This window comes from Adiantum capillus-veneris, chromosome 23 (assembly GCF_014529385.1).
Source record: "Adiantum capillus-veneris isolate H3 chromosome 23, ASM1452938v2, whole genome shotgun sequence".
Lineage (NCBI taxonomy): Eukaryota > Viridiplantae > Streptophyta > Polypodiopsida > Polypodiales > Pteridaceae > Adiantum > Adiantum capillus-veneris.
In genome coordinates this window covers 140,110,342-140,123,142 of record NC_140953.1, presented here as the reverse complement: position 1 = coordinate 140,123,142, position 12,801 = coordinate 140,110,342, and the positions used below count along the sequence as shown (strand labels likewise).

Sequence of the window (12,801 nt, the reverse complement as noted above, 5' to 3'; positions counted from 1 at the left end):
ACTGTGATGACGATATTCCTTGTGAAGTCATTATAGGTTAGGGCAAAATTGAATGATGCGCACACGCTCTGCTCTCTATACACATGAGAAAGACAGAATGATGCTCTCTCTCTCTCTCTCTCTCTCTGTCTGTCTGTGGTCTCTTTCTCTAGATTACGTGTATGACTTCTTATTCCTTTAGCTTTGCATGCCACGCAAACACATTCTGTCTTTCCTTGTGCTACTTTTTGCCACATTGTGTTTTGAAAGTGGGGGCTTGCGGATGGCGCCCATCGCTCATTTTTCACATGATTACGGCCTCCTTTGCCTTCACGTTGCAGCGAAAAAATTCTCGCAAATTACAGAAAACATTCGTGGGTGTTTTTGCTACGCACGATCTGCAGCAGTAGTCCGCTTTCTTGCAAGCAGAGTAGTCGCTCTCTTCGAAAGATAGACGCCAGCAGTCCTGCTTTCTGTAGCAGATCTGTTGAAGTGGTTCCCCGGCGAAGAGGCAGGGGGGGAAGCAGAGAGTAGCTTTTGCACGCGGGTTCTAAAACGTTGAACTACCTAAACCAGCTTGTTGCTCAATAATTCAAGTTTAATCACCTCAGTTTCCTGTAGCGCTCCGTGTACATTCTTCGCCTTCCCCGGCCCCTTCAGCCCAGCCAAAGAAGACACAGAGCAGCGGTTGCTCATGGTGTCAGTAAAGGGCACCCTTAAAACTTTTCAAGGTTGCGCACATGATGCCATTTGCTGAATGTGAAAGTGAACACCCTCTAGAGGCTCCTTGCTTCCAGCAGAAGGATCGGAAAAGCTGAAACGTATAAAAGAATTGAGCTACACGATTTCCTCTGCAAATGAGGTTTTCCAAGGTACATCAGTAACCAAAAGGCAGCAGCGAATCTGCTTGAGCAAGAACAAGGTTCCCTTTTCAAATGTTAACCGGGTGGAAACAGAGATGCCAGAATCAGAACCAATTTCTGCAGGATCGACATGGGCCTGGGAAGGCCTTGTTAGTGCAAGAGGTGATTGCTGTGGCAATGCCAGCATGTATTGAGGGCGACAGAATAGCATTCGATCTTCTCTGCTGGACTATCAATATGGCTGCACGACCTGGGGATTCGGTTGTGGCGATACAGTCGCACAATGCTGGCAAGTGTTCTGTTAGCTTGAATAAGGACATCCATAAAAAATCCCCCGTCCCCCCCCCCCCCCCCCCCCCCCCCCCCCCCCCACCCTTCTTACCCCCTTTTTCTTGCACCTGCATCACCTAAAAAAAGCACGCACGTGCATGCGTGCACACAGAGCAAGCACGCACGTGCTCTGTGTGTGTGCGCATGCACACGCACAGAGCAAGAGCTCATTTACAGTTTTGTGTTCATCATTGCTCGTATTGAGAAATTTTTATCTGGGTCTGTTGAATTGCGTATGTAAGATGCACTATACATCTGGACGTGCCATTTATGCTTATTATACCAGTATTAGCTACTACCTATACCCTACTTACCATGTGCCTTAGGATTGTATAAGTTTAGGTGAACAAATTCGGTATAGCTGGTTCCATCGAGCTTAATTTTCCATCTCTGAGCCTGGTTCCTTGAATTGAAGGATTGTGCCAAAAATCAGTCACAGAGAGGGCATGCCTTGAAGATTGCCTATGCATGCTGACAAGCACTCACCTCAAATCAATTACGCCCTGCATCATGTTGGCTGGTTCCAGACATCTTTATTGGGGTGGAAGTCTCTAGTTATAGTCGTTTGATTGACTGCCAGGGTATTTTAGACTCTAGGAGCTGCAGATCGAGGCTGTGTGCTAAGTTTGCAGCCATTCAAAGCACCTTTTCTTTAACTCCCTCTCTTTTCTAGGATGCTTTGCAAGACTCTCCTGTTTAATTTTCATGCGATTCCTCTCGAAGCAAGGTCGGATGCGTGTTTATGTTGAGCATGGTTGCAGGTCATACATGTCCCTTTATTACCTTGGAAAGAACATCGCAACGAGTTAATGGTTAAAGTCTTTTGTCTGTGATCTCGACCTGTTTGTGGGCTTACATGTACAGGACGATCTCAAGTGGCACTCCAATGTCTGCATTCAAGAAACTTTTAAAGCTTCAGGGAGCAGTTTTTACAGACAAAGGGCATAAAGATTGCACCAGTCGGATCAGCGTCACTTGCTTTCAGTGATGGGCACATCAATTGACAAGTGTCTATTGTTATTACAGATAAAACAGAGGAGGTTTTGGCGGGTTGTACTTTCGAATCCAATGTTACTGACCCTCAGTTCAAGCCCTTACATGACCTATGTGCCGCCAAGCAGGTGTGCTCATGTTATTTTCTCATTGTAGACGCCAGATGTGTAGGAACACATGCATGTTGTTACATACGTGTATGTGCATGCTTGAGAGTACTTGTGCACACATGCACTCTTCTCTCTCTCTCTCTCTCTCACACACACACACACACACACACACACCCACACCCACACCCACGCCCACACCCACACACCCACACCCACACCCACACACACACCCACACACATGCAAACAGAGTTCCATGCTCACACATAACAATCACGCACATACACGCAAAGGCTCATCAACTTGCCTTCATCCTTGTTCGTGCACATATATGCATATAGTACTCTGATGCAGAGTTATTTCACCAGGTAAATTTGGAAATAAGGCTTGCCGGTAACACCACAACAGAAAATATGATTGTTGAGGAGGTTTCAGCCTTGAATGCCACCATGCTTGTTGTGACAATTTCAGGCCATCATTCCATAAGGTATTTCACTTGTGATTTCCCATGGACCAGATGAGGCTAGTTGTTAAGGAGGTTTTTCTTTTGTACATTTACTTGCAGGCTTGCTCAAAGAAGAGGAAGCTTTTTATCCAGACATCTGCTGGTGGGGTGTTCGATAGTGGTCGTGAAAGACTATAAGGTTCTGTTCTACAAAGAGAACCATTTCAAAGCGACTTCCAGTCAGAGAACATGCACATTCGCCAGTGAAGGTTGACTCACAACACCAGAATCAGGCATTGTAGAAGTCCTTTGTTCTATTTATCATTGTGTATGTGTGTGTTCCTACCAAAAAAAAAAGTGTTGGCGTGTACGCGTGTGAAAGTGTGTTTCTGGTTATAACTACAACTGTACATTTATGTAGGCGTGTGTGTGTGTGTGTGTGTGTGTGTGTACAACATCTCGTTCCATAGTTTCAAAAGAAAAAGAGAAAGAGATAGGAAAGGGCAAAGACAAGGACAGAACGAGGGATGCTTGGATCGTTTCCAAAAAGACGGTTAAGATTCGAACTCCAGTTTCTTCCCGTACTTATGTGCCCCCGTTCAAGACTGCATCTTCCCTATAATGATAATAAGTCTCTAGTTGAGGCATGGGATACGGTGGTGTATTTGTATAAGGAAGTGGTTTCCTTGCCGGATGACCTTCAAGCTTTCTCTTCTACCTCTTGTTGTGATGCATCTGCGGTTGTTTCTGCAACAAATGTGGATGTTGATGGGCACCAATCCTTAATTCTTTTGCTCGTACATACCTCATAGTATGCAATAGTTATATGAAATGCATTTCATATAATGTGCATGGGTTATGCAATCATGACAAGTGGAGGCTAACTTGGCACTATGTACATACATGTAAGGCAGATGTGGTAGTTCTTCAAGAGCATAGTCAACGTCATTCTCGTTGGTCAGACATCTTATTTTGCGGGATATTGGATGACTTATGCAGACAATGCCAATTAGTAGGGAGTGCTTATGCTTGTTCGACATGATTTACAACCAATTGTTGCTTACAATGACCCAAATGGAAGATGGATGGTTGTTCAATGTATTGTTAATGGGAGGTCTTTGAAATTGGAGGAGTGTGAGAGTGCGCGCGCGTGAGAGAGAGAGAGAGAGAGAGAGAGAGAGAGAGAGAGAGAGAGAGAGAGAGTAGAATCCGGTGCGTTCAACATTCGGTGCTAAGAGGGGGTGTTAGATTTACACCACTATGTTGCTTCACACAGGTCTAGGTCACTTCCTTGTACGGCTAGTGTCTCCGGGCTGGCCACCCATAGTCTAGGTTGTACCTTTTTCGGTCACTTGAGTTTGGGGCCGCCTGTCCACTTGAGTTGGGCGCCCACCTTGGGCACTCCTATATATGGGACTAGGGGGGTACCCATTTCACATAGTTTGACATTACATTATACCAGGGGGGCTGATCGCCCCCTCTTCCACACCCGCGTTTTTGTATCTCTCTCTCTCTCTCTCTCTCTCTCTCTCTCTCTCTCTCTCTCTTTCGCTTCCGCACACGCGCACTCTCACAAGGATTACTCAGTATATGCTTTTACAGCTTTTGCTGATCGTGCACGATTTTGGAGTGATATCTCTTTGTATTGTTGGTGCTTTGATGCATTTCTTTGCGGAGACTTTAGCAATGCGCCAAACCCAGCAGACATTACTATTGGCCAGTCACACATGCTGTGTATAGAATGTCTGACATGGGATCATAGGATGCATTCTGTAATGCATTAGACTTGTGGCCGCTTTTACATGATGGACAGTTGGGATTCACTTTCCAGCACAACGTTTGTTACTCTTACCGCGCTAGCCTTGACCGCTAGTATATCTTTCATAGGCACACCAGCATGATGCCTTTGTGTGTGATATGAGGATTGACTTTACTTCATGTCTTTCGGATCATGCTTCTGTATGTTTTGACTCTACATTTTGGCCCGTCTCCGGATTTTTCCTCTTTGCCCAAGAAACAACTTTTGCATGTCAACAATGCATATGTGACGCATGAAGTTTTCCGTAATATGATTGTGGATATAATCTCCCATATGCATATAGATATGGATGCTGCGTGGTTCCGCTTTGTTATGCGTGTCCAGTGTGTGGTTAGTGATCATGGCAAGCACCATATGTCTCAGCAGCGGGGCAATGTTCAACAGGCAAGGGATATCTGTCAACAATTAATGCATAGGGCCAATTCCTTCTTGCTTTCGGAGGCTGAACTTAATACATTGATTTCAGCCGCACTACTATATGGCATAATGATCAGAGGAAATTGGCTAAGTGGCAGATTCGTGCATGGCAACATGCTTTTGTTGATAAAGGTTGTGCCTCCAAACAGTTCTTCAAGCATTTGCATCATTCTCATTAATCTCAGGACATCAAAAGAGTCAAACTTCCTTCTCGAGAATGGACATCTTTCCCACAGCAGGTGACAGATGCTTTGGTTTCTCACTTTGGGAAGATCTTTGAAGCTGTCACAAGACAGGCATCACGTGCCAATAAAAAAGAACAGACTGAACAGACTTTTAGCACTTCATTAACAATTGAAGTGAGAGAGAGAGATGACACGCGACACGGAGTGGTGGAATTCTATCCCAGAGAGTATTGGCCCCAAACCTTGGCGTCCTTTTCGATATTTCTTTATATAGCATCAACACAGTACAAGCCGGTACTTCAGACTCTGCACCTTCTCCAGGAAGCATGCCAGAGAATGAGCCCTAACCTCATATTTAAAGGCCCTTGGCCTGAAAAGCACTTACAGTGAAAAGCCTTCAAAACTCAAAAGCTTCTGGTCTAAATAGCAAAGCCAAAAGGTGCCAGTGTAATTTACGAAAATCCGTCCAGCTTGCCACGTCATCATGCCAGTGCAATTTTCGAAAATCTGCCACGTCATTAGCAACTAAACAATTTTCAGAAATCTGTTGCTGCTTCTGCTTCTGCTAGGGTTTAGGCCCCTCGGTCGGTAGCTCCGTTCTTCAGTAGGTCGACACGTCAGCAGTTTGTTACATCTCCGCAATTACAACATATCTGCAAAACAACTCAAGTTAGCTTAAAAATTTCTGAGGGTCATTTCGAGGGACATTCCGAGGGACAATCAGTTTGCTCTTTTTGTTAAGGAGTTAGCTTCTCCTTTCGGCTCTTTTGATCAAGGAGTTAGCTTTTTCTCTCGTCCAGATCGGAACTCTTAATATTCCGGCGTAGTAAAATTAGCCATCACACCCAGACCGTACTGATCTGCCACGGGTATCTTGATACACTAAAATTACATACCAAAGCCTTCAAAACTCAAAAGCTTCTGGTCCAAAAAGCAAAGCCAAAAGCTGCCAGCGTAATTTATGGAAATCCGTACAGCCTGCCACTTTCATCAGGTAGGGCAAAACACGAAAATCTGTACAGCCTGCCACGTCATCATGCCAACGCAATTTTCGGAAATCTGTTGCTGCTTCTGCTTCTGCTTCTTCTAGGGTTTAGGCCCCTCGGTCGGTAGCTCCGTTCTTCAGTAGGTCGACACATCAGCAATTTGTTATAGAAGCCCCACCCCCTCTTACTCAAGAAACCAGACAGACACGTAGTCTTTTTCTGTCGCTTGTTGCTCCTATCATTTTTGTACATAGTTTGGAAGTTGCATTCACTGAGGCAGAATTGCATGCGAGTTTGCGGGACTTAGGTAGATGGAAATCTCTTGGCTAGGATGGGCTTATGACTGAATTTTTCTTGTCGTTTTGGGATCACCTCAAGCAACCATTATTGGTAATGATGAATACGGCTTGGGACAAGCAGGATGTCCCCCTTTCTTGGAAGGAAGGGCTGCTCAAGCTATTGCCAAAAGCATGCTTTTTGTGACCAGTTTTCTCACTGGCGATTGATCACTCTTATGCCGGTGGAATTGATGGCCAAAATGGTAGTCAAACCGTATTAACGATTACGGACTTCATAATCCTAGTACAGTTTCATACCTCGTCGGGAGTGGGCACATTACTGACAATCTAGCGAATGTCATTATTGGCATGGAAAATGCACAATCAGCAATACGTACTGGTCATGCAAGTTGACATTGAAAAGGCCTTTGATACTATGTTTGGGGATTATATTGCAGAAACAATGCAAAGGCTAGGTTTTGGACCGAAAATCTCACAGGTGGTCTTTCTTCCGTATGCTCAGAGCACCTCCGTGGGTTTGTTGGGTGGTTCTCTCACAATTGCTTTGGCTCTGGGGCGTTCGGTCAGACAAGGTTGTCCTCTTAGTGCTTTGCTTTATGCAATTGCTTCGCACCCCTTGCTGTTACATCTTGAGGCCCTCAGTTCCTCTGACCGTTTGTATGGTCTGGCTCTACCTTCTGGGAAGCATTTATAGGACAAGCCTATATTGATGACTCTCTTTTCATGCCAGAAATGCCAAGGAGGATGTACACAGATTATGCAAGCTCTGCATTTATTTGGTTTGGCAATTGGATTGCATGTTAATTTTTGTAAATTCAAGTTGCTGCCTCCGAATGAATTTGATTGGAACAAGCTTCTATGGCCAGGGAAATTGTTCCCCCTTAGGCCATAGTATACCACCTGGGATATCTGATTGGCTGGAATGTGTCAGCGGCGCAGAAACTCGACTGGGTACTCCAAAGATTGCATTTAAAGCTTAGCTATTGGAAACTATCAACGTGGCCATTGCATGTGCGTCTAAGAATAGTCCAATGCATTATGATGGCTTATGTGCAATTCTATTTACCGCTCTTATGTTGGCATCAGCGGCGCCTTGGGTCTCTTTGTCTTGTATGCTGGAGCATTTCTGGTGTACATCCTCCCACAAGAAGGGGTTGTGGTTTTTATCCATGGATAAGTTATGCACACCTAAGCGATTGGGAGGGATTAACATTTTAGATTTACGTCGGCATGTGTTGGCCCGGAAAGCTATGCCCTTGCTTCTTTTGGTGGATCAGAAACAGCCTTGGACGATCATGGTTTCACATTTATGCAACGGTATTGTTAGGCCTTCCTTGGTCACTGGCACCCCTCGTATTGGGATGTCATCTTTAGACAGCTTGACGGCCATATTCCGGGATGTCCCTTCACTTCATCTCTTGTTGCCGATTGGAAGGCTGTTACTTCCTACAAGGTAACTCACTTCGGTTAGAGAGTATCCATTGGAGTAAAGCATTTTCTCTTACTCTAGTTCAGCGCTCTGCTCGACAAGCATACTTCCTCTCGCAGAAAGGGATTTGCCAAGTTGATCAAGTGGTGGATGACTTAGGACATGTTCTTTCTTTTTCTGCTGCCGCTCTTCGTTATGAGCTCGGACCTTATTATCGGCATTTGTGGCAGCACATTCAACAGTTACTTGTCGATGTTTCCCTACTGGCTGGCTCTATATGATATTCATTTGTTTAGGAGATTCTGCCCTCCCTCTTAAGGCTTACCTCCCAATGCCAATCATACATTCGTACCCTCTACCTCTAAAAGGTAAAACTGGGGATTTGATCTCGCACCCGTCACTCTAGCATGCAGGCGAAGCTGCTACAGAATGCAATCGCTTTAAAATAAAAAATATAAACATTTACTGCTTGCTTGCATGGAGCAGGGCAGGCAACCGCTGTCTCCCCTCGCTCCTCCTTGCAGCTCCTCGACCCTGTGCCTGCACTGGCTTCTCTCTACTCACTCGCTCGAGCTTTACTTCTCCTCTGCTCTCTGCCTACTTCTACGCCCGACACCGGATCTGGCTTGATTCGGTTTTTTTTTTCCATTTTTCCCAGCCGGGTACTCCCTACTAGGGGACTCTTGGCTTTTTGATTGGCAACTCACCCATACTAGGATGGACTGCATATAGGCTGTATCAGTTTATGCTTTGCTGCAATCGGATGCATGGATTGTGTCTTATGGAAATCAGCTATGGTCACTCTCCAAGTCTCAGATGTGGTGGCAAAGAATGTTGTATCGCATATGAAAGAGTCACCTACCTCTCAAAGAGCGCATTTTCTTATAGCGATGCATGGTGGGTGCTCTGCCAGTTGGTACTTTGTTGCATGTATGACGCATTGCCTCCTCTCGTTGTGTCCGACGTCATGGGGTTGTGCATTTACTTTGGGATTGCCGCTGCTCCTGGGCTTTCAACAGGCAAGTGTCCTCTCCTCTACGCCTTCGTTTCCCATCCGGAATCTTTCACAGATGGTTTTGGATGTTTGGAGTCCTCCAACCGCCACAGTCTCCGTTTGAGGTCTTCTTCAGTTGGGTCAGATTTTGGGTTATGTGGACCAAATGGCACCAACGTAACTCTCAGATGTTTCATGCATTGGAAATTGACCCTTTCCCATACTTCACGTTTTTGCTTGGACAAGCACTACACTTTGCTTATGATGTGGGAGACATCGCTCTTGAAAGCTTACAGGATTTTCTTTGATTGTTTCTAGTTCTCGGAGCCTCTCAGTCCCACTTGTATATTAAATCAAGATAAAGAAGAAAAATGTGTGTGTGTGTGTGGATGTGGAGTATGTTTCTGGTTATAAGTGTAGTTGTACATCTATTTATGGAAATGAGGCCTCAGTGATTCCTCATTGCACCCTTACTTTGTTAACATCGGGTCAATATTCTGTTGATTGAATCCAACATCCTGTATGTTATTTTATCAATATGCTGATGCATGACTATGGGCTCTGGTGGCATGGACGTTTTAAAGTGCTCTGTTCAACCTTTTTGCAGATGAACCTCCCACTCCGAAATTGGCAGTGGCATGTAAAGAAAGTCTCTGCAATCTTGATAATGCCTTCAACACATGCAGTAGTAAGATATGGCCAGAAAGTTCAAGAACATTATCACCAGAAAGAGTTTTAGACAGTTCAGATGCTTTCTATGATTCAGATGACAGCCCCGGTTCAAGTGATTCCTCTGTTCTGACGCGCTCTTTATCCAGGAGAGCCCTAATCCCATCGTCTACCTCCTCCATTGGTGATCAGGATGACATTTTACATCATGGAAGGTCCAACAGGTGCTTCAGCATTTGGAAGGGACGTGGAAAAGTATCCCGTTCGCTTACCTTTCCAGCTTCTCGACAATCCAGACGAGCCCTCATATATACTCATTGCAAGTCCTTAGGGAACTCATTTAAATTATATATGCACAGTCTTTGGGTTGCAAAGCCTCTTAGAAGAGGCAGTTCTTCAAGCACATCCATTGCTTTGGCTGAACGTTCTTGTAAGATTTTTACGTATGACGACATATCTAGGGCGACCAATACTTTTAGTCCAGGTCATTGGCTTAACCATGGCTCATTATACACCCACTTGTCATGAATTTGAGGAGTGTGTTTTATGGCTGAAGATGTGTTGTTGATAAAGCAGGCAACCTAGTAGGAAAGGGTGGGCACTCAGAGGTTTACAAGGGGCTACTTCCGGAGGGCCAGTTTATTGCAGTCAAACGACTCATTAAAGGTGTTACAGAGGAGCAAAAAATTGCGGACTTCTTAACAGAGCTTGGAATTATTTGCCATATTTCACATCCAAATATTACACCTTTGATTGGATTTTGTATCGAGAAGGGATTGCATCTGGTTTTTCAGTTTGTGCGGCATGGAAGCCTGGCTTCATGGCTTCATGGTAAGGTGTTGTAGCACCTCTACTTAATTGCACTTCAGTGTTTCTATGGATTTTGAAGGACATCAAATTGACAGGTGCAAAACTACCAACACTGAAGTGGGCAGTTCGATACAGAATAGCGGTGGGCACAGCACGGGGTTTAAATTATCTTCATTTGGGTGGTCAACGTCGTATCATCCACCGGGATATAAAGGCCTCGAACATCTTATTGGGTTCAGACTACGAGCCTCAGGTTTGTATTTGGTGAGCAAACAACAAGTATTGTCACTGTATCATGCTGTCCGTGGGATTTGAAGTACTTGAAGTTTACCTCATCAATATATGGATGGAGACAAATTCTAGCTTGTGTATTCATTACAAAGATTCATAGCAACATCACACCTGGTTGACCTAGAGGTACTATTTTTTTGTTCACAGATTTCTGATTTTGGACTTGCTAAATGGTTACCTAATCAAGGATCCATTCACATAACAACTCCTATTGAGGGAACCTTTGGGTAAGTTATTTGATGAAGCTCCCCATCTGATGACGGATGGTATCTTAACAAGCATGAGTTTTGCCAAAAGAAATTGCCCTCTGTGAAAAGGTTGCCAAACTCAGGCATTTTTTAAAGTTGAGCTCTGACTGTACGGACAGTTCAGTTCACAAATGAATAGTTATGAGCGTTGTTAAGAAGGGTTTGGCATGCTTTGATCAGGTACCTTGCACCCGAGTATTTTATGCATGGAATTTTTGATGAGAAAACAGACGTGTTTGCATTTGGAGTTCTGCTTCTGGAGCTGATTACAGGGCGCAAGCCCATTGAAGGCGTGGTGATGTGGGTATGATGTTTAATTCATTAGTTTTTCATGGCCTTACATGCACATAGGTGCTTCACTTCCATGCATAAGCGGCATGATTTTGCTTTTTTGCTTTTGCAAATAGAATTGCATAAAAATATCTGGATGTGCAATCACTTGTGTAAGTTGACATTTGTTGACAGGCAAGGCCATTTTTGGAAAGTATGAATGGGGAGAAGCTGGTTGATGCTCGATTAGGTGGCGATTATGATCACCAGGAGTTGCAAAGTTTGATGATGGCAGCAGCCCTTTGCGTTCAGCAGTCTGCGCAGTGTCGTCCCAGCATCGGTCAGGTCAGTCTTGCTTCAATAGTTTAGATGCCTATGCATGCAATGAAGATGTTATGCAATATATACTCGAAAAAAGCCTGCGGGTTTCTTATCTTGTGGATTATGATTAGTATGCAACTTGTGCTTTTCTTCATAGATGAATTTGAGTTTTTCCCTGGATTCATCAAGATAAATATGAGTATGCATATGATGCCATCTGTAACCTCTTTATATTTGACATGCATACCATGTATCCCTCTGTTGTATCTGCTTATGTGCAAGTGCAGATTATGCGGCTCCATGCTTGTGCGCATGATTTTTTCACTGTTGCTCTTGTAAAAGGCCTTTCAATGCTTTTGGCCGTTCGTTTGTTCGTGCCAGGTTGTGCAGCTGTTGACAGATGAAATGAACACAGATGGGGCTGATTCTTTGAGTGTCTTATCTTCTCAGTCATTTTGTCTCCAAGATCTTATCTTTGACAATGACTACAGCTCTACCCACTATCAAGATGACATGCGCCGCCACCGAGAAATTGCCCTACAGTTTTGATACTTGCACTATGTACACCAGCTTCCACCCTAATCTCTCTCTCTCTCTCTCTCTCTCTCTCTCTCTCTCACACACACACACACACACAAAATCTTATTCTTTTGTAAATCTACATCCAGCTCATTTACACAGATTTTACATGGTTAAAACATACTGTGAGGAACATTTTGTTACATAGTTCCTGGTACACAAATTTTGGTAAACAGTTCCAGAAGTCGAGGCGAAAACCGCACAAAAACTCTACTGAGTTTAAGCTACTCCCTACAACATTTTTTTTGTACAGCTTTTCAAACTACCAAAGAGTTTTTGAAATTACAAACTCGTGCTCAATGATTTGCCATGCAACAAAATGTAATAAATAGCTGGTGAAGCTGTTGTTAGATTGTGGGGTGGGTTTTTAATCGTGCAAAGGTGCATTGCTTTCAGTAGCGCGTGGCAATGCGGGTGGTTAGAGCTAGAGGTTGTGGAGGGGAGGTCGTGGGTTCAAGGGGTCAACGCGACGCACGGAATCCTAAACTTTTGATGTACATTGGGGAAGATCAACGGCTGATCCATCTCTAGCTGTTGATCCCACGAGTTTTGCCCGTGTCCTTTATCGAGACGAGCCCCCCCCCCCCCCCCCCCCCCCCCCCCCCCCCCCCCCCGCTAGAGGTTCACGAGACATGACAGGCAGGCATGCGCTCTCTCTCTCTCTGGGAGGGGCATCGGCTGCCGGGAGGGGAATTTAAAAAATATTAAATCTCTTTTGTAATACTTATTTTTGCAAAGGAGGGGAAGCATGCCACGTGGCAATGGT

General features: G+C 44.5%; 1 protein-coding gene across 1 annotated transcript; it reads left to right on the top strand.

Moving 5' to 3' along the window:
- Positions 1-228: 228 nt before the first annotated feature.
- Positions 229-12,117, top strand: LOC147428704 (receptor-like cytosolic serine/threonine-protein kinase RBK2). The gene is made up of 11 exons (XM_086497697.1): positions 229-1,131; positions 2,199-2,293; positions 2,642-2,760; positions 2,839-2,987; positions 9,455-10,000; positions 10,093-10,347; positions 10,422-10,579; positions 10,765-10,844; positions 11,046-11,169; positions 11,331-11,480; positions 11,838-12,117. The coding sequence occupies exons 1-11, from the start codon at positions 915-917 to the stop codon at positions 12,003-12,005; spliced, it is 2,061 nt and encodes a 686-aa protein (XP_086353823.1). The 5' UTR covers positions 229-914; the 3' UTR covers positions 12,006-12,117.
- The last annotated feature ends 684 nt before the right edge of the window (positions 12,118-12,801 follow it).